The 22752-nt window shown below is 33.8% G+C and overlaps 2 protein-coding genes and 1 long non-coding RNA gene across 3 annotated transcripts; 1 reads left to right on the top strand and 2 right to left on the bottom strand.

Annotated features, from left to right (window-relative positions):
- Positions 1-1038: 1038 nt before the first annotated feature.
- LOC125191924 (probable aspartic proteinase GIP2) lies at positions 1039-2342 on the bottom strand. Its single transcript, XM_048089360.1, has one exon. The coding sequence runs from the start codon at positions 2340-2342 to the stop codon at positions 1131-1133; it is 1212 nt and encodes a 403-aa protein (XP_047945317.1). The 3' UTR covers positions 1039-1130.
- Positions 2343-4829: 2487 nt separating this feature from the next.
- On the top strand, positions 4830-7957 carry LOC125191925. The gene is made up of 3 exons (XR_007171275.1): positions 4830-5226; positions 5295-5343; positions 7711-7957. It is a non-coding gene; the product is annotated as an uncharacterized LOC125191925 (long non-coding RNA).
- Positions 7958-16652: 8695 nt separating this feature from the next.
- On the bottom strand, positions 16653-18421 carry LOC125196286 (heavy metal-associated isoprenylated plant protein 32-like). Its single transcript, XM_048094739.1, has 3 exons — positions 18279-18421; positions 18042-18117; positions 16653-17951 (listed from the first exon to the last, which is right to left on the bottom strand). The coding sequence occupies exons 1-3, from the start codon at positions 18306-18308 to the stop codon at positions 16831-16833; spliced, it is 1227 nt and encodes a 408-aa protein (XP_047950696.1). The 5' UTR covers positions 18309-18421; the 3' UTR covers positions 16653-16830.
- Positions 18422-22752: the final 4331 nt, after the last annotated feature.

Below are 22752 nucleotides of genomic sequence, written 5' to 3'. Positions count from 1 at the left end.
TTGTCGGTATCAAACTTTGATTTATTTGTTTTTATCTTTGTTTTATCAGGTATTCTCGATCCAAAGATATTCTAATTAAATTCAAATGGTAATAAAAAATTTAATACAGGGAGTATAACATTTGAAAAGAACAGAAAACAGAATGAAAATGCAACAAGAAGAAAAAGCAAAAGAAAAATTTAAAGGAAAAACACAAAAAATAAATGAAAAAACAGATTATTGAAAAAATATCATTAAATTTGATCATATTTTAGTCAATCTCGTCACTTTAAAAAGTGATTGATTATACTATGTATGACATTTTTCTCGAATGTCCCATGCATGATGGAAATTTCTGGGATGCTATATATGAAAATTAAAAACTCGGGTTATTGTGTAAAATTAAAAGTGAACATTTTGTTCATGTTTTCCGTCGTCACATACCAAATAGAAGTGCAGCAACCAAAAAAAGCTTAAATCAAAAAAATAGAAAAGAAATTAAACGCACAAACAAGAATCAAACATTGATACATTATTCACCAAAAAGATTATCATTTTACCACTACACCATCAAATTTTCTACTACTATATATTTTAAATATATCGCAGTTGCATTATTAAACTTTTTTGGGAATACAGCCATGTGAATATGATGAAATAACTCATTAATTCTATAGATTTATAATTGTTAGAAATAAACTTTCAAATTGTCAAATAATATCATACACTTTATCCGAGTTTGTTATTTCTCACCACTTAATAAACTTTGGCTATATTAATGGATTTAATAATTTTGGATGGTGTGCTTAAAAAAAAACTATCATCAAAGATTGATAAACTTGAAAGCTCTCAAAGTTGTTGTCGAAAAATTACTAAAAAAATCCGCATCATGATATTATTTGGGAAAGACCAACTTTCTAAAAATTCCATAATATTAAAGGTCCATCCCTAAAATTAATAGTAATTCAAGTTGTTTATAATAACTATTCCCTCCGTCCCACCCCCAGCCATCTATTTTTTTTCAGTAGTACTTTAGGAAATTATATTGATTCAGTTAAATGGAGCAAATAAATTTTTCTTAATCCATAACACATTTATTTGAAATTCACCACAACAATACAGCAGTAATAAAACACAACGAAATTGATGAATCAAATCTTAGAACAGGAGGTGTTCATCAGCAAAAGATTTTCACTGAAACGAAGGCGCGACGAAACCAGATCAAACTCCACCAAATTCTCCTCCAACTGATGCGCTCCGATCACCACCGACGTCCTCGGACTCGATCCCCCGTCCACGAATCCAAGGCACGTCGTCTTCTCATCAATCTCCACCACCACATTCGCCCCCCTAATCGTCCACGTCGTCGCATCCTTCCCCCCCAAAACCAATTCAATCTCCGGCACCGCCGGCCCCGCCGCCGTCCTCGCGATCGAATCCGATCTGAAGCACGCCCTGAACGGCGCCACCGCCGCCGCGCTCTTGATCCTCATATCCGACGCCGCCTTCGCAAACGCCCTCGCCAGCGGCTTGTAAATCGAGTTATGCACCGCCGTGAAATTCTGCAACGTGCTGATTTTGGTGCCGCCGACTCCGTTTTTGTCAATGGAGAAGTAGGAATCCTTCAAATTGAGACGAGCTCCGGCGACGGCGATCGCTTTCACCTCTATGAAATACTCATCCGATGCGTCCCCGGTCGTGTAGATCGGATAAGTACTAACCGGATTGACAATCAACGGCGTCGATTTAACCGATTTAGGTTTAATTCCAATTGCCAATTTCCCGGCGCCGGAGGAAGGGAGGCAGAGAGAGAAAGTGTCCGCCAGTTTAAGCTTCGCCGAAGCTTGTTTATGGAGAGAGATTTGAGTTTTAGCTAGGCCTAGCATGCCGGTGGCGCCGGCGGCGAGGCCGGCGAGGTATTCCTTATCCATACAGGAGAAGGAAAAATCCGGCAGCGCGGCGCCGCTTTTTGGGTAGAAAGTGTCAAGAGCGTAGCCTTCGGTGACGAGAACGTCTTGGAAAGGGTTGTAAGGGGAAGCGCCGCAGGTGTCGTTGGTGCAGCCGGGGCGCGGGGGGAGGTTGCAGCTGACGCAGCCGATGCCCTTGGCGGCTTCGCATTTGGCGGAGCCGCAGGGGATGGGAGCGTAGGTGGCGGAAGAGTAGTCATTGCAGGAGAACCAGAGGAAGGGGCCGCCGAGGTCGACGACGGCGTTGATGGCGGCGCGGTTGCTCCCCATTCGGAATGTGGTGATGTGTTGGGAGGTTTTGGGGTCTTTGCGGATGGGGAGAATGAGGCTGTTTTGGGCGGCCACGGTGGAGATGATGAGTGAGAGGAAGAGAGTGGAACAAAGGAGAGAGGCCATGGTTTGAAAGTGATGAAATGAGTAATGAATTTTGAAGTATATATAGAGGTTGAAGAAAGGGACATTAGATCATGAAGAAGACACATTGAATAAAATATGGCGATCAAAGATGGCTCCTCGAGATTTTAATATGTTAAAGTATAGAGTTTTAATATGGCTCCAATGGGTTGTTAGAGTTTTATTTTGTAGATTTCTTTATGAAAAAGTTTTAAGGGAATGGAAGGAATTATTAACTTTTGATCTATATATCAAATAAACTAATGTTAATAAAGATTGGTGTATGATATTTTATTTTCGTTCATCGCGTGAACTAATGCTATGCTCATAATTTTGGGCGGCAATTCATTTTAGTAAGTTGAATATATTAAATCTCTGGAATTCAGCGTTTCTAACAACTCAAGGCACTGATGGACCCAGGTGGGGTCGGCTGGGGTCGACCGACCCCACCGTCATCCGCCTAGAGCTGTCGGAAACTCCATTAAAGGACTTTCGAGATCCGGCGCAACTCCACCTTCGACCCAACGAAGCTCCACCTTGAAGCCAAGAGACAGATCTCCACCGAAATTCTTCATCCTTTGAAATAAAAGAGAGAGATAGATGAGAATAACAAAGAGATGGAGAGGAAGAGGGAGGTGTTGCCGCTGTGGAAAGGAGCGATGGAGAAGAAGAAGTGTTCTAAATTCTAATTCTATGAAATGGGCTAAATAATTGGGCCTACTCTTAAAAGTGATAGTTATAGATTAATTAAGAGTAATTATAATTATATGTTCATTTTATTAATGCTAATTTCATCATATTTTTTATTTATTTATTTTTTTGTAAAATTATTGATAAATATCAATAAGATTAGTTTTAAAATTAAAGATAACTTAAAAAAAATAAATTACTAGAAAATAAACTATTTAAAGTATATACTTTTTAAAAAATAATTATTGAAATAATATATTTATTATTATTTTCTAGTGTATTCGATGTTGGACATTATTTATCATCATATATTCAAGAATACATAATTGAATATAAATAAAGCAAGATCTTCGAACATCATGTATTTCACGTATGAACCATAAACTTAATAGGATCGAAAACTTACCTTCACGATCCATAGCGGAAGCGATTGGGGAAGACTGAGAGAATTTCCTCGGACTTTCTTTGGCGTAGTAGCGCAGCTCCAACTCCAAGGATTTGTTTCTCTCTCTTTCCCTCGTTTATGTGTGTTCTCTATAATGTGTGTGATTTGATGGGATCACCACACTTATATATAGGCAGAGAGAGGACAAACCCTAATTATAAAACCCTAAAAGCGCTTTCCATCAAAGTGGCTATTTTAAAATGATTAATGGGAGCAATATCTTTTTACCAATATAGCCGACTAATTGAATCACATCTAATGGAATTAATTCTTTGAAATCCCAACCATATGATTCTGTACTTGAATCGCTAATTAATCGGTAAATATGCATTATATATATATGTATAAATATTCCTATTTCCTTAATAATAATAGTCAATACTTAATGACTAATTATGACGTTAATTTAGGGAATATGTATTCATATATATATTATTGCTAGTCCCTTTCTATTTCCTTTCCAATTAATACAATAATTAATTGATAGCTAATTAATTAGGGAAAATGTGTCTTATACCAAATATATGTATTATACTAAATTCCAATTCTATTTAGGATTCTATCACATGTCACATATATGAGATACAAAACTTACATTCGATCCCACGAGTTTTAATTCCTCCGTCCGTCATTGACTCAAGGCTGCCCTAGATCTTTATAATTTTAATTATACTCATAAATGGTGGTAATACGAATATAAGTACCCACAATCCACATCCCTAGATTATACATTCACTACATATTGATCCTTTGTTACTGAGTGCTTATTTGATAGACATATTAAAGAGTAAGATGGGTTTAAGATAAAGATAGATTTTAAGTGCATAATATGAGTTTTATCATATCTACCAAACCGTTAAATGAGCCCATATAACTAAGCCCTATCTAGGCTACCACGTTGACTTGTAAATTTGGAATGTTATTATTGATCAAAGGCATTTGTGTTAGAGATATTTCCTCTATAGGATGAACTCTAGATGTAGCTATGCAAATATTTTCCATCGGTTTCTTTGGGACAATGTCGTAACGTCCCACTTTTTTAACCCTAATTTTTAAATCCTAATTTTTTTGCATTTAATGCTTTTAATGCCGTGACTCCATGAATTAAATGACGAGTGAAATTGCTATTTGATATTGTTGTGATCTAGTTTTAAGTTGGAGTTTTGACTGTGTTTTAATTGAGTTAATTTCATTGATTACTTGACGTGGTTGTTTGATTAGTTGATGCATGATGAATTTATATGTTACTCGAATGTTTGATAATTTGTTTTATGAGCTGCAAATTGCGATGACGAAATTACAATTTAAAATTCATTTTCTTGAGAAATATTTATTGAACTCAATTCCGTATTAAATCCAATAAATTAAATAATTGATACAAGTCCAACTTTTAAAAATATAAATTATGGGCTATACAACTTGAATAAAATACAGAGGATCTTGAAGCCCAAATGAATTTAATTAAATCGTACCCTACCCTAATTCTGAGCCCAAAGACCCCTCCCAACTTATTTTACGCTAGAATCAATCTTCCTCCTCTGTTTCATGAGTTACTCCATAATCTTCAAAATCTTTCCAAATTTTAGACCACAATTGAATCAATTGAAATCAATCACCAAAAGTTGCTTATTCAATAACCGGCTATATAATTCCTCTACCCTAACCCTCTGCAAAATCACAACTCCCTCACGGCGGCGGAGGAAGCAGCGAAACAAGTTCATCTTCCAACCCACCAATCATAATTTCACCACGGTATTTATCCTTCCATGTTCCTTTTCTCACAAGATAAATTCACACATTGAAACACAAGACACTTTCAGGCAGAGACCGAGGGAGGATAAAAACAGGAGCCACTATTTGTTGTTGAAGGTATACAATTCTTCTATCCAATCCGATTTCATACTGCATACACCACCGTATACCACAATCTGTAATCAATCTATTAATCGAATGAATCGAAGCAAACTGAATTAAAGAATCAAACTTTAATTCACGAAATCAAACTAAGAACTTATCTGCGGGGTTAATCGGGGCTGCTTCGGGGGATGAAAAACGGATCTGCCGATCTGGACGGTGCGGTCGATTTGGTGCAGGGCGACGGAGCTTTAACTTCTCTAACTTTTGGTGTTTTAGCCGACGGGATTTGTGTATGTGCTTGAGCTCAAATTGGGGGAGAGAGGTAGTCGGCGTTTATTTTGGAGGGGTAGGTTCTGTTTTGTTTACTTTTTCAAATAGGAAATATATACTATATTTGTGTAGATCGAAAACAGTTCGTGTTAAAATGATAACACCTCTTAAAGTGACATCATATCACCACGTATCTAGCAATATTAGGGATGTCAATCGGGCTGGCTGATCGGATTTCGGGGCAACCCTACTCGGATTGCGGTTTAATTGGGTGCGGGTTTGCCGAATTGTAAAAGTTCGGTCCTAACCCTAAAAGCTCGGGTTTCGGGCTAGCCCAACGGGTTAATCGGGTTGCTACCGATAAGGTTAAGGCTCGAACAATCCAATAAATTATAATGAAAATTAGTTATATTTATAAAATATAAAATATTTAATTATGATAAATTTGATATATATGCTAAAACTCAATCATAAAATACTAATATTTGTGATATTTCTTGAAATTTTAATGCATGTTAAAAAATATTCTTTCTATGAGATTAATTTATTTAACAATTATTATATTAATAAAAATTCAATATGTAATTTATAAATGCTACACAACAATAATATAAAAGATTGTTGTATAGCGTGTTGGATATTGCTGGCCGGGAATTTTATATATTAATTTTATAATAAAATGTGAGTAGAAATGAGTTAGTGGAATATGTGGTTCACTACCAAAAATGATAAAAGTGAAATAAGACAAATTTTGGGGGACGGACGGAAATGGAAAAATGAGACAAATTTTGGTGGACAGAGGTAGTAAATTTCTTAGTGTTAGATGATATATATTCATACAGTAATAACTTTACAAACATACTCCCTCCGTCCCAGAGAAGTTGGCATACTTTGAAAATGGCACGGGATTTTATGAGGTTTTGTTTTGTATGTTAAATGGAGAGAGAAAATATAATTTTTTTATTCATGTGAGAGAGAACTTTTTTCAAAAAGGAAAATGTGACATCTTTTGTGGGACAAACTAAAAAGGAAAGTGTGCCAACTTCTCTGGGACGGAGGGAGTACTATTTAGACAATGTAAATGATTTTATACTCATTCTATTTTCACCTCACTGTCTAACTATCAAATCCAAGCCAATTAATCAATTATGATTTATGAAGATTGAAAATTGAAGCATACTGTACAAATTAAATTAAAAAGCATTGAAGCAAATAAAGAGAAATTGAAATTCAAATCCAAGCCAATTAAACAATTATGATTTATGAAGATTGAAAATTGAAGCATACTGTACAGATTAAATTAAAAAGCATTGAAGCAAATAAAGAGAAATTGAAATTGAGCCCTTGAGATACTCAATATGATATATCACCTATTTATATGAATTCTTACCTAAATCGCGCTGAAGAACTCCGGCAGCGGCAGACGAAATCAAGCAATTCGAAAATCTCTAGCCTACAACACCAGGCGTGAAGTTTGCGTCTGCTTCTGTGAAGATTTGGGCAATTGGGCTAATTGTGTGAGGGCTTAGGATTGACATTGTTTGATATTTTAATTAAAAGGCCCAAAATAAAATAGTAATCCAATAATGAATTAAATAGTCCAAAATAAAAAAAGCCTACTTTTTTTCTTCTTCTTCTTCCCCACTTTTCTGTTATAGAAATTAAAATTGAGGGTGAGGACGGGAGGAGTACAGCCTGCACAAGGGAGACGGAGTCGGGGCTCGACGGCTCGCTCCGGGGCGGAGACGGTCGGAGCGCGGCGGTATAAGGGTGGTTCGAGGTCCGGCGCCGGGTAAGCCCCCGCTGAGTAGATCCGTCGCTGACTGTGTGCCAGCGTACGAGTTGGCCGGTCTTGTGACTTGGATTGTGGTCACAGTCCATGTCATGTATGTGCAGATATGGTTGAAGTCTATGGGAATTTGGTCGGCCAACCACGAATTTTTGAACGATGAAATATTTTTGTGCCTCGGGCATTTCTAAAGCAAAAACTCCGATGGTTATATGACAATGGCATGATAAATATGATAATTTTTTATAACTGTGTTTTCGGCATAAGTCCACTGAGTATTTTATAGAATTAAACCCAGCATGTGTTTTCCTCATATGCAGGTTGAGCGGCGACGAGTTTGGGGTGGTATTGAGTCGAACCTGAATTGTTGTTGGATTTTATTTTTGAACTCCGAGGGTCTCGTGTCTACATACATGGCGTCACTCTTACTCTTGAATGCTTCTGCTGAAATGGGAGTACTATTTTTTTTGAAATTATATTTTGAACCCCTAGGCCTGTCAAATAATACCCGCGGATACTCGATCCGAAAATGATTTCAGGTACCCAAATACCCGACTCGGGTAACCGGTCCCGATTGTGGATTTTTTTTTATATTTTTTTAATTACTTTAACAAAATTAGCTACAAAATTTTAGAAATACAAACTTGAAGTATTTCTAGTTTAAGATAAAAAAAAAAAAACTACAAATTATTAGAAATAAAAAATTCATATCATTCATCCATAATAAATTTCGCAATTATCCCTTAACCCTAAATGTGACTTAAGAGTGAAGGATTTTTGGAGTACATTTAATTTTTTTAAACAATGAAATAGATACATAATTTATTAAATTTAATAGAAATTTAAAAAATTGGGCAATTAGGGTAATTTGGGTATACCCGATCGGATATCGGGTTACCCGATACCCAATAATCCAAAAATCCTATACTCGAACCTAATCCTGAAACTCGAAAAATTGGGTATTGGGTATCCAATTACTCGTTATTTCGGGTTTGGATGTCGAGTATCCAATTCATGATATCCATTTTGACAGCCCTACTTTTTACTCTTGGATTATTAATTATGAAATAGTAACTGTTTGACATTACATTTATCTGATATTTTCCTCCATTATTTAAATATTAAATATATTAGTCAAACTCTTTATTGAAACCTTAAAAAAATCTCCGTTCTTAAAGTCCTATTAGTCCCGACCTCTGCGATTGTGACAAATGTCCTATAATGAGAAAGAGCTTTCCTGCTTGACGTTTGAAACGGGACTACGGAAGGACAAAAGGAGAGCACAATCGAGGGTATGCAGAGAGAGTTTTTGTAGCCTAGTTTTAAAATATAACTTCGGGCACACTAAGACCTAAGCTATCATTCTAAAATAGCAGGACTTTTAACAATAACCCGATTTAATTATTGTATTCTAATTGTTTAATTTGGGCCTCAACCCAATACTATGTCTTCAATGGCCTTTTTTCACGGCCCGTTAAGTCTAGATTCTTTTTTAAGAGAAAAAGAATTTGTGGTCTTGATCTAGAGAAGTAAAGACACTTTTTTAGGACGTCTGACATTTCTTATAAATTCAGATTTATAAACAATCGGTGGGATTAAATTTAAACAATCGGACTGCAGTATTGAAAATTGACAACTTGTCTTTTTTCTCTTTCTCTTAATTTGATAAATCTTTTATTTAAAAAAAGAAGAATTAATAAAATAGATCTGAATAGAAAAAAGAAAGAAGCTGTTTGATTTTCCAATTCAAGAAAACATGGAAGTTAACTCTACAAAAGACAACAATTACCTTAAGTCTAAAAAAGACAGCAAATATACTCCCTCTGTCCCATTAAAAATGCAACGTTTTTCTTTTTTGATTGTCCCATTAAAAATGAAACGTTTCTTAAAATGGAAAAAACTATATCTCTACTTTTCATCTCTCTTACTTTACTCTCTCTTCATTCACTCACAAAACAACACTATATAAAATCCCGTGCCGATTTCCAAATGTTGCATTTTAAGTGGGACGGAGGGAGTATATAAATACGATATTTCACAGTAACTGGCAAAGTGATGAAACAATTAAAAGCCCCCTTAATAAGTTTCAAACATATTAAAATTTATTTTTCAAATACTTCATCAAACAAAAAAATAGTAATTATTTAATAGATATATCGAGTACTAATATAATAAAAAAAATGTGTGATCATAGTTTAATAATACAGTGCATGTGATACGCTCATACGCCCTTGTTTAAAAAACATATGCGCGAAACATTTTCTTCGAAAATAATTCGAAATAAGAGGCAATGAGCTTAAGTGATGTACGTTTATAATTTGAGAAAATTGCGTATCTAAACAACTCGGACAAAACAATTTTTATGGAGCAGTATACAATAATTTTCACTTATTTCCACAATCAATCAAAATCTGAATTAAAGTTTCTCCTATTTAAGTGTTACAGTATAACCATAGACCACGACTCATATAAATTTCTCAAACTAAATAACTAATAATACTAGGACCATGTTTGGTTGATGGAAAAGTAAAGTTGACAAAGAAAATGATTCCTAGTAACTTTACTTTCCTGTGTTTGGGAAAATATCAAAATTTTAAATTTATATTTAATTTAAACATCAAACTAAAAATATACTTATTATTTTTTATTTATAAAAAAGAATAATAATATAAAATTCTTAATAAACTATTAATTACAAATAATAATAATTATATTATTATATTTATTATTACAATGGATAGTTTAAATATGGATTATCTATCATAATATAAAATAATACATATAATTATAGTTTGAAATATTATACTCATTTATTATAATAATAATAATAATAATAATAATAATAATAATAATTAGTATTATAATTATAATATTTAAGGATGTTATAAGTGAATAAATTTAATAAATGAAAATTACACTATAACTTTATTGATTAATTATTAATTTATAAAAATAATAATTATTATTTATCATACGATTTATATTATATAATTATATTTTAATTATTTTATAAATTATTAATTATTATTATGAATTATTATAAAATAAGTTATAATTATGATAATTTTAATCATAGTTATTTATTTTCTAAAATTAAGTAGTATGATTTATATTTTATATTATTTTTAAAAAATTCTAAATAATAATAATAATAATAATAATAATAATAATAATAATAATAATAATAATAATAACTATACTATATTGCATTATATATGTAAGAATCCTAAAACTGGGAAAAAGAATAACTAAGAAAAGCTATGATTCAGAATTCTGAAAAATTGTACTAACTTTCCTTATTCTCAGGTTTTGATTACTTTCCCAGTTTGATTAAAAACTAAAACAAACACAGAAATTTAAAATTTAAGGAATCAGATTATTTTCCCGAACAGATTCCTAGCAACCAAACATGGCCTAGATGCTATATTATATCAATTTGTGCTTGAATACAAGCTGGACAACTGATTATTGTGTTTACAGCAGAATGCTATTGGCAGAAAATGACGAGCATATAATGTCGTTATAATTAATTGACACAATAAATGGATTTAGACATGGCATATGGCTTTATTATTTTGTCAAGCACTCATCCATCTAAATTATGGTACGTATGTGAATGATTAATTTGGTGAATGTCTTTGTCAAAGCCTAATCTTATTTACCCATTTTCGTTATAAAGAAAAAAAAAAAAACTAGCAACTGGCATAGGAAAATCTCTGTTACTATCTATTCTTCACTCTCCTTAATACACATAATTTGATAAGCAGTGAAGTGCGATGAAAAATTTGTATAATAATTATTTATCATACTATTTATATTATATAATTATATTTTAATTATTTTATAAATTATTAATTATTATTATGTAAACTTTATCTTTCATTTCCAGTGCTCATTTATTTCATTATTAGAGTTTTTTTAAAATGTAATCATAATTAAGAAAATAAGTTCCTATCGAATTTAGTACTCTCTCCGTAAAAAATAGTCTCATTTTGCTATTTTGGGATGTCCAAAAAAATAGTATTATTTCTAAAAAATAAAAGTTTTTCTCTTATTTTTCCTATTTTTTATCATCTCTCATATTTTACCCACTTTTTCTTTGCATCTTTCTTACTTTAATTTTTCCTCATTTTCTTTTTTATTTTATCCATTTTTATCTGTGACCATTTTTTATGAACGGAGGGAATATTATGTTATTACAGGATATTTACAGTGTCAGTAGATGCATTTATTTGAACGAGAGTCGATAGTTGTGCGCATTAAATTTCACACTTGAACTATCACAAAGCAAATTTGATAAAGAATGTGTGATTGTGCTCCACCAAAATTACACAACATAGAGAAAGGAGAACTCATTTACTGATCTAAAAGATCTTTGGGCCCAAACTTACGAGTAACAATTCGGACCAATTGAAAAGTTAGTGTATGTATATTTGTTTGTTTAGAGAGTGAGAGAGACCTAACTTGGAAAAATTAATTAATGAGTTTCCGGATTTTCTTTTCTTTATATGATATATTAAGTAATTAAGCCACGATTTTAATAGTCTCACAATTAGCCATTGCCGTTTTGAACACTATCAAATATATCATTTTGTATACGAATGAGACAATTGAAATTTTATAATTTAATATTTTGGTTCCAAATATTACGATACTTGGCAAAATTTGTTCAAACTTTATGATTTAAATGTTATTCTTATTTTATAAATTATAAATTTTAACTAAAAGTCACCCGTTAATCCAAATTAAATGTTTTAAGAACAACAATTCTTGCCGTTATGTCCCCCATCTTCCCAATTTCCTATTTTGCCTCCTCACTTACTTAACTATATTATTCACCTAGACTCGGCTTCGACCTTCTTTCTGGCTCTTTGGCTGATAAAATCATGTTTTTTTATCTATATATTCTCTGAAGGGTAATAAAAAAAACTTAAAACCGACAAAAAGAAGACCAAAACAATCTTAACTTTTGTGTGAGGGTTTGAGTAAAACATAAACTAGAACTTAGAATCTCTATATTTTATTTTGTTTGGTTCAACTATAGCCCAAGATATCAAATGTATATAAATTTTTGACTTTGTATAACAAAAAGAAGGCCGGGAAAAGAAAATTTAATGCGTCCTAGGTGCTACCACATTCCCATCTTTTATTTTGTATTGTCAATAACAATATAGATGTATTTATCGCATGCATTTGCTGCACTTACAGAGTTAAAAGTGTGAAAAGTACTCAACAAAATATAAAAGTGGAAATTGTTGTAGTACAGGAAATTGTGACAATTCTGATGATGTCAAGATTTTGGTCCTCAAAGTGAAGCTCTGCCAATAAAAGAAAGATAAGAAAATGAGAAATACAACGCCTCGTGCACTACAATATAAAAATGAGGTATAGAATTCAATTTATGTCACGTGTCTAAGAGAGAAAGATAGAGAGAGATGTAAAGAAAGGGGTACAAGATGATACCGTATAGGTGGTAACTAACAAATGGAATGGAATTTGGCCGACAATTTAATTTTATGCGGAAGGGCTAAGAGCACTCCCAATGCTCTCCCTAAAAACTCTTTTATTTCTCCCTAACTCCTGTCATATCAATACCAAAATTTATCTTCAATTTTTAGTTAACTTTTAGCCAATTGCTCCAATGGTTTCTCCCTTATTTCTCCCTAACTCAAAAAAAAAAAAAAAAAAAACACCGAAAAATCGCCGAATCGCGCCTACAGTGGGCGCCGATGATTCGGCGATAAATCGGCGATGAATCGGGAGTTGGCGTTAATTCGGTAGAATTAACGCCGAATTATCGCCGAAACACACCCAACGGCCGGCGATAACTCGGCGATTTTCGGCGAAAAATCGCCGAGTGTTATCGCCGGACCATTGGAAGTGCTCTTATCATTAATAGACAATAGTTGTGGACTATAAATTCGTTCCTATAAATTTGTTTATCCCCATTTCTCTCATGTTAGCATTTTATTTTCTAGTCCTAGTACTTGTAATAGCATCCTAAATTTTCCGCTATAAATCTACTTATCCCCATCTTCCATGTCAACACTATTTTTAATTTTTATTTTTAAATTTGTGTTATCAAATAAAATAAATACAAAATTAAAATGAATTTAAGAACACAATATGAAAATCTTCGTGATATTAAAATACCGAAAAAAATACAACGAAAAACAAACTAAAAAAAGTACAAATATGCTTCAACAGTTACGTACCCAAATTTCTTCAATCATATCCTACTGGAGTTGAGCATGAGCTTCTTCCTCGCAATTTGTAACAAGTGCACGAAGAACCCTATTGAAGTCGCTGGTAAACCCTGATTTTGGGGCTCATGGGCTACACCGAAGCTTGGTCCAACGTCCTCCTCGCCCCAATTTCTAGCTCATCCACCTTCATTCTCGAATATCATGTAATGCATGATAATGCATGTATACATGACATCAGCGATATAAGATTTGTAGAAGAATCGTGTTGGGCCTTTCTCTATTGCCCAGCGCGATTGGAGCACACAAAATGGCCGCCCCACATCCTCCTCGCCCCAATAAAGCTCTCTCATCTGTTTGGCAAGTGCGTGTTCATAAATACAGGCCATTTTAATTTAGGCATATGTCGTCAGCTAAGTAGTACCCCATACGACACAGAAGACTATTGACATTGAATTTTTTACACAAACATGGAATTTGCGGAGCCTAAATTTGGTTTGGATATCAAATTGGGCAACTTGGGCTCTTAAGAGCCAGATTTAAATTAAATATAGCTTGGACTTGCAACAAGTTGACCCAAGATAGTATTGGGAGATTTCCATCTCCATCAAGGCGATATCGGAAGTAAACGGAGGGATGGCCATAAACAATTTATGTTCGGATCCATGGTAATTGGGAAGGGAGGAATACACCCTCATGTCCCTCTCTGAATCTGTCACACTAAGGTCATCAAGTATGTCCTTCATCTTAGTCTTATTCAATAGTATGTTTTTAATAAATAAAAATAATGTCATACTTATTAATTTATTTTATTTATATTTATTAAATATAAAATTAATATATAAAATGAGATTCATATCTATAGCTGCTTTTTAGTCACATAGAATGAGATTCAGATGTCAAGATGAATATATATACGGTATTACAAGTGTGAGTCTAGACTTGAGAATCGAGTTGTTCATCTCCAAACGATTGAAATTATGCACCATCATATTCTAAGGTTAGACAACGTCATAATCCAATAAAAATGTCCTAATGTAGTTGCTCATTTTCAAAACTATTTCAATAGGTTTAACTACGCTTTAGTCTTATAAATATAGACTAGCTATTTTTGTTAGTCTAGTTCATTCTATAAAAATAGACACTTCTATTTAAAAGGAATACTCCCTCCGGTCCATAAAAGTTGAATCGTATTCATTTTTAGTCCGTCCCAATAAAGTTGAATAATTTCCTTTTTTAATAAAAGGCAAAACATCTCATCACTCTTACTTTATTCCATCATTTACTTTACTCTCTTTTATCTTTCCTACTTTTTTCATCTCTCCTATTTATTTAATATAAATTTTTAATCTCCGTGCCTAAAAGTTTTGTCTCAACTTTTATAGGACAGAGGGAGTATTTTTTTTAGGAAGGTGGGTTCACTCTCCACCCATAAAACTTCTAGTATTAGACATTAAAATTCTGCTATTTCAAAATGTGTTATTTACTTATTTTAATGGAACGGAGAGACTAGAGAGTACTCCCGTCACCCACAAAATAAATAATCCCTTTGTACACCGAAAATACTCATTTTTCTTTTTAGTTTATTTCATCCAAGATGACTCATTACTAAGTATAGAAATATGTTTATCTCTACTTTATTTTGTCTCTCTTACTTTATTCTCTTCGTCTAACACACAAAATAAATTCTTTGAGACGGAGGATACTATTTAATTTGCTATTTTGGGAAGTTCACAATTTAATGTCTCACTCTTTTTTTTTCATTTTAGATAATAGAGACTCCACACTATATTTAATCCTTATACTCACATTCTACTATAAAATTAATACTCTATATAAAAATGAGATCTATATTTAACCTAAGGGGTGTGGTGGAGTGGCATGAGACTCGTCCATCCTTAACCAAATGGTCATGGGATCGAACCATGCCTTCCGGTGTGGAGCAGCTTTAAATCCTTGGGCCAGGTTTCTACAAATCAGCGCGGAGAATAGTCATTTTGGATATGGAGCAGCTTTAAATCCTTGGGCCAGGGGGTTGGGCGAGCTTTAAATCCTTGGGCCAGGGGTTGGGCTAGGTTTCTACAAATCAACGCGGAGAATAGTCGTTTTAGGTATGGAGCAACTTTAAATCCTTGGGTTAGGGGTATGGAGCGCTTTAAATCTTTGGGCCAGGGGTATGAAGCAGCTTTAAATCCTTGGGCCAGGTACCTACAAATCAGCGCGGGAAATAGTCACTAGGCCCGCTAGTGGATACTCTAGGTAATTAAAAAAAATGAGACCTATATTTCATTAACTTTTTTCATTATTTTTTTTCATATTTTTTAAATATCATATCAAGATAAAATGAGATTATATATAAAAAAGCTTGGAATAATATTGTGACCGAATTTTTGAAAAATAAGATGAAAATGTCTCGAGTCAAAAAATTCTCGAACTCTTTAAGCACGTGTCATGCCACAGAGTATATGAGTCCTTAATAATACAGATCATCCTTACGCATAAACTCTAAATGCACATTTGACCATAATTTTAAATACGAAAAAATTCGACTTTGAAAACTTTTGTTGAATTGTAACGTTGGATGGTTTTAATGTATTTTCCAAAATATTAAGGTGCAATTCAACATTAAATTTGGCTACGGAGAGTGGACTATTTAGTTTTGTAAACGCGTACATTTTCATATGCACAGATTTGGCTTTTAACCAAAAACCAAAAGCAATAACAATTAGCCTCATCTCTAAAAATGAATATCACCCAACACTTTTAGGTGACTGGGGGAGGTTGGCCTACTCTTCATCAATTAATGGATCCCCAAAATGTCCTCTCCATAATTTCCAATCACTCTCCACATACTCTTTTTGTAGAAGCCAATTCAATAATTTCAAAAGCTCACCACTATACTCTCATCTTCTTTAAACACAACTACTACTAGTAACTAGTCATGTACACATCTTATTAACTTGCTCAGAAAAATAAAAAAAAATAATAGGAGTAATAATAAAGGAGAAAATCCTCCCAAACTTCAATTCCAACATCCCATGGTTAATTCATATGTAGAATTCAAAAAACAAGGTCAGAGAGATGGGGTTCTAAAACCTCATTCTCTATGATTTTATTTCAGTTTTGGGGTATCATCAACTCAAAATTAAAATCAATGTAAAAAATGTAAAACCATGTCTAGGTATAGAATGATGGCATCAAGCCATCATCACTATCAGCAAGTCACTAGAATCCGGCTCACATCACGGTGCAGCTGGAGGTGTTCTCGTCGTTGAACATCGAGAACTGATTGGCCAGCTGGCCCGGGGGTGCTGGGTAAGGGTAAGGAGGATAGGGTGGCATGTAGTTCACATCTGGTGGCAGTGGTGCATACATCATCGGCTGGAAGCCCTCATTGCCTGCGGCGCGCTGCTGGTTCATCATCATCGGTTGGAAGCCCTCGTTGCCCGCGGCGTGCTGCTGGTTCATCATCATCGGCTGGAAGCCCTGGTTTCCTGCGGCGCGCTGCTGGTTCATCATCATTGGCGCCACCTGCTGTTGATAGAGAGGGTTCCCTCCCATTTGATCCGGCCCTGGGGGTCCACCTTGGAAGTAGCCTGAGCCAGCACCGCCGCCATTAACAGCAGCCAGATTTGCCATGGGTGGTAAATTGGGCATTGGCATATTTCCCATAGGGCCCACATCATTTCCACCCCCTTTCTTAGCTATGAAATTGTTCATATTTGCAGCCCCACCGCCACCTTTTTTGCCAGCCTTCCCTTGATTTTGATTTCCACCTTTTTTCCCAACACCAGCCCCAGCCCCAGCCCCAGCCACACCTTGATTCACCCTTTGAATAGGTATAGTCCCACCAGCTGCACCGCCGCCGCCTTCTTTGTTCTTCCCATTTCCACCAGCATTGGCGGCCTTCTTCTTCATCTGTGGCATCATCATATTAGGCATTTGCGGCGGCTGTTTCATCTTTGTCGCTGCATCATCCTCGTCTTCGTCTTCATCATCATCGTCGTAGTCCTCCTCATCATCACTCAGTCCCTCTTCCTCCGGCAAGCTCGGCTTCATCGCCTTTTGGTTGCCGGGGTTGGGGTTGGGGTTGGCGTTGAGCGGCGGCAGCTTCAGATCTTGAAGCGCTTTTATCTGCTGCGGCGGCCCTCCTTTGTTGCCGCCACCGCTGTTCTTAGGCGGAGGCGGAGGCGGCTGGACCTTGTTATTGGCATTCTTGGATGGATTGTCATTGGGGGCGCCCCAGATTTCGGCATGCTTTCCTTTTTTCGAAAGCTTCTTGATGAGCGTGCCGGCGTCCACATTTCCGGAAACCGTAACCTTACCCTGCTCGGATTCTACTTTCGTGGTGTAGACGCCTACAATCAACATTCCGGTGTTAAATTAAGAAATTATATACATTCCAACAAGTTTACAAACAATAAATGAATTGAGGAATTGATAAATACCATCGATTTTCTTCAAGATTTTCTGCACTTTTTGTTTACACCCATCACAGTGTATATGGACTTTGAGAACACAAGTCTGTGTCAACAGAGTGAAATAAAAATCAAAACTTTTTTACTACTACTCAACATAGCCAAACACAATAAAATAAAGCAAGAAACTGAGGAAAGAATGAACTAAATAAATCAAGTAACAAATAAAAAATGCATCTTGAAATGAGAGGGATAATAAAAAGGTACCTGGACCTTCAAGAACTCTTCTTGACTCATGTTTCACCACTCAAAACGCAAGAAACGGGACTATTACAAATCCAATGTGGTGAGATATATAGTCTATTTTAGAGGCGGTTGTAGCACAACATTAAAACGCGTCTGAGTGAGAGAGAGAGAATAGTAACAAGACAAAGTGCAGACTGGCTCAGAGTGGAGTGTGTTACATTCTCTTCTGGGATTTATTTATGCTTATATTTAATTATTATAAATTGTGTTTTCTAATAGATTCACTCCAATACACATATATATACTGCTATAAATTTTGTTAGGCGGCTTAGCTTGGATTTAAAGGGTTTTTGCCTCTGTTGGCTTGGCTTACTCGGTTTACAATTAAGCATGGTTAGATACAGTAAAATAAAAGCGAGATTAAAAAAGGTTGCCGTTTTTGAAAATTCAATATTGTAACTCCCACACAAAAAATAAGTGTGTAGCTTGATTGGAATGGTAATTCATGAAATTTAGGTTGAACATGCTTTGTATTTATCAATCTCAATTTCATAATTTTCATTTTAAATTTTATATAGAGTGGATAGGAACGTATAACCATGGTACTCATTCGCTAATAGTATCTCAGTTCGACCTATACTGCACTTAAGATGCCTGATGATGAACTGGTGAGTGATAATTGTGATTGATTAGACCGAACAACGAAATAAATACGATTAAAGGAACGAATTCCTAACCAAGAAAGAACAATGTTGTCTTAATCTCACTTACGACACTCGCCATAATGAATCTCTTCCTCTCGAACCTCAATGAGACGTTATGCATGTAGATGATCGGAGAAGACCCCTGCATGGCATGGCAAGCGGATTACAATTTAAATTGATTATGTTTCCTTCGTTAGGAGCGCGTTTATTTATTTCCTTTCACCTTTTTGTGGAAAATTAAATTTAAGGTCGCGTCACCGAGGACTCGAACTTGAGACCTTTGACTTCAGCCAACTTCTCTATCGCTTGGTCAACTTCTTTATCGTGTAGTCAACTCACACAAACTTCCTTTCACCTTTGGATAATACTCCCAAATCATTGTAATCTAAATCAGTTAGGATCTTCGGATAATTATAAATAGAGCCGTATCTTTAATAATGAGATATCGAAGGAAAATTATTCAAAACCTAATCCTTGTCTCACGTTGTTTGGCGTTTCTTTCTTCGTTCTTCACCTTATGTATGTTATCTCGTACGTTTTTCTATCTTCTTCGTCCCTTGTATGGAACTTGAAGACGCTTGAAATTTTCCTAACTACTTTTTTTTATTTATGTTCATGTTAATTGTTGCTTTCATTAATGTCGGCCGATTCCTGGACTCTTAACTCACCCGTTGAGGTCGGGTGAGGTCGACGAACTTGTGAATGCTTTGAACCAATCAATGGTTCAGATAATCCTAAGATTTTGCTACCCAAATGGAATCCTGATTCGACAAGCCGATGATGATGTGGGCTCTCATTGTAGCGGTTATACAACTCAACTACCATCGAACAGGAAGAGTATTAGACAATGTAATAAATAAATTGGAATGATAAAGAAGAAAGGACCAATGCCTAGCCATGAAATGGCAACGTCGAACAAACCTCACACATCTCGCATGAATACAACTCAATAAACTCAATGATAATACAAAAAAAACTTATCTTTAAGGACATAAAAATTGAGACGCAACTATTAAAGCTTTTTAAATTTTTTAAAGAATAACCATAATTAGGACGCAAAAGAAAGCGTCTCTATATTGAGGGCAAATTATCTTAATTTTTTTTTTTAATACTCTTGTGTTTGTGTATTCTAATTTTAGTTGAGACTCTAACAATAAAAAAATTCTTTATGAAACATTGATATTATAAATAGACACATAAATTAGTGTCCAAAATATCATTAAAAATTATCATTGGCCATTCTTTTTGTTGTCATGTGAATTACTCCCTATGTCGCATTAGAAATAAAACGTTTTCCTTTTTGGTCTGTTTCATTAAAAATGAAACGTTTCTAAAAATGGTAACAATAGTCTCTCTACTTTTTCTTCTCTCTTACTTTACTCTCTCTTCACTAACTCACAAAACAACACTACATAAAATTTCGTGCCGAAAATCAAATGTTGTATATTTAATGGGACGGAGGATGTATCTTTTTTGACAAACCTTAAGGAGACTTTAATTTCTCAACAATGGCATAATGAAATATACTACAGCTAATGACTATAATAGTAAAACGAAATACTAATGAATAAATCCTTCAACCAATTGGGATAACATTGCAATTAAGACTCGATATTATCCCTAAAGGTCTTCGGCTGCAATCTTCCAAATCTCTTCCTTATCTGCATTAATTTGTTGTGATACCTGGACGTTGGTCCACGTGCTATAGGTACTCAGTTATTTTATTTTTTAAGATGTTGCCTGAAAATATTCCTTCTGGTTAAAGATAAAATCTATTGGAGATTATATTTTTGGAATTGAAAGTTTTTATTATGATAGTCAAAGACAAGAATTTTACTGTAAATTACACTTTTCTGAACGTCAAAAGTTCATGATAAAAATATTTCCTGCATTTCGGCATAAACTGAAATTGGGTAAAAAAATGTTTTAATGGCAGTTTTCTTAATCATTTATCAGAACATAAATTAACAATTGGTGTTGCAAAATTAGATATAGAAAAAGAGTAAATGTGGAGTACAATATTCTAATGTAGGATGAGTATACCTGCCATATATAATTAGTATTTATTTCTTCATTCATTATTAATTAGTTACTTAGTTAGCTCTTCTTATACTTGTACAAATATGATAAGGATGCCGGTGATAAATAGTCAATTAAATTTAAAAAAATTATTTTTTTAAAAATTGAATATGTTGGATATGAATTTTATTTCAATAGAAATGAAATTTGACACAAGATTCTCAAATCGAAATACAATAGTTCAAGGTGACTTGATTTGTCGTTCCTTCATTTTTTTATTCTCGAGTATAGTTCAATATTTTAAATTTAAAGAAAAAATATTTAATATCTAAAGTACAGCAAAAATAACATTTAGAGGCCAAGCAAAACGATCCCACTCTGCGATTTGCAGTCTCATTTTTACTATAACTTGATGCAGTTTTTAGTAAATGTAAATATTATAAATGGAAACAATTAGTGAAATAATAATCTTATTTTTATAAATTTATTTATAATGTATGTATGATGTTAATTATTTAGTGTAGGAAAAAACCCACGTATGCCTAATGAAAAAAATTGAATGAAACTTTTAATTACATACCTAAATAATCAAAATGAGATATTTTAGGAAGGGAGTGTGTTCGAAGGTTTCGAACTTCGAACTATTACAATTTGACCGTTTAAAATTTAACTTAGTAAAAAGAAATACTAACACACTATACGCCGCGTACACCTGGCTAGTAAAACGTGTGGAAAAATACGTCAATTACAATTTACAATAATGTAGTAGGAGTAGAATTTAAAATATGTTCTGTTACACTATAAAAATCTTGAATTCTAAATAAACTAGTACTATTACATGATGCACGGATGAAGATATTTTGAAAATATTAATTTCTGATTTATAAATTAACTAAACGAAATAGCAACAATATTACTATAAGGAAATTGTACACAAAAAAATATATATTACACAATTATGATTGTGATGAAAGAAATTATTAACTATTTTTATAGAGCAAATAAAAGTTGCCATAAAAAAAGTTATGATTGTGATGAATGAAATTTTAAAAATGATTTGATACAATTTATAGGAAAATTTTGGGTGAGGAAAATAAAATGAAAAATCAAATCCCTTGCTGTTAATTATTTGTATTTAATGTGATGGATTGATCCAATTGCATGAGAAATGAAATGGACAATCGGTTAATGGAATTAAAAGAGTTTAGATTTTACACTGATTCTGGATTTATTAATTTCCAATAATAGTTCTGACACTGATTATTTAATCTATCTATATATATATCCGTACAATATATAAAAAGGGAGTTTTGGAGTATTTAAGGAAATAAGGGGAGTTTTGGGGTTATTTAAGGAAATGTCCTTTTGAAATAAATATTATTATTTAAATGTAAACATGAATTATTTAGTTTCATAAATAATGAGTGGATAAGAGTTGATTATTTAGTTTTAGTTAGTGGATTAGTGGCATAAAATAACACTTCGTTGTTACAAGTATAAAATGGAATCATCTTGGTATTAATTGTCTTATTCAATTAATAAAGATAGAATGACTATATCAAAATTCTAAGATTCACATCATAATATGTTTATACTTCTAATTGAGGAATGAGATAGAAGAGAAATAGATGAATTCTTAATATCATTTGTGAGTGATTTTAAGAATGTTGTATTTGTATCGTGTAGTGTACTTAACGATACTCCCGTTTCCCAGGAAGCTGAGGCGAGCAAAGAAGAAAATGGCTGGGTTGCGCCGTTCGTTAAAGGCCTTA

The sequence above is a fragment of the Salvia hispanica genome, chromosome 6 (genome assembly GCF_023119035.1).
Source record: "Salvia hispanica cultivar TCC Black 2014 chromosome 6, UniMelb_Shisp_WGS_1.0, whole genome shotgun sequence".
In the NCBI taxonomy this organism is placed as follows: domain Eukaryota; kingdom Viridiplantae; phylum Streptophyta; class Magnoliopsida; order Lamiales; family Lamiaceae; genus Salvia; species Salvia hispanica.
The sequence above is the reverse complement of the archived record's forward strand: the minus strand, read 5'-3'. Positions and strand labels throughout refer to the sequence as shown.

Coding starts and splice junctions, on each gene's coding strand:
- LOC125191924 (XM_048089360.1), bottom strand. CDS start 2,342: ATGGCCTCTCTCCTTTGTTCCACTCTCTTCCTCTCACTCATCATCTCC.
- LOC125196286 (XM_048094739.1), bottom strand. CDS start 18,308: ATGAGTCAAGAAGAGTTCTTGAAGGTCCAG. Junction 18,118..18,278: donor AAGAGTTCTTGAAGGTCCAG/GTACCTTTTTAT, acceptor CTGTTGACACAG/ACTTGTGTTCTCAAAGTCCA. Junction 17,952..18,041: donor AATCTTGAAGAAAATCGATG/GTATTTATCAAT, acceptor TGTTGATTGTAG/GCGTCTACACCACGAAAGTA.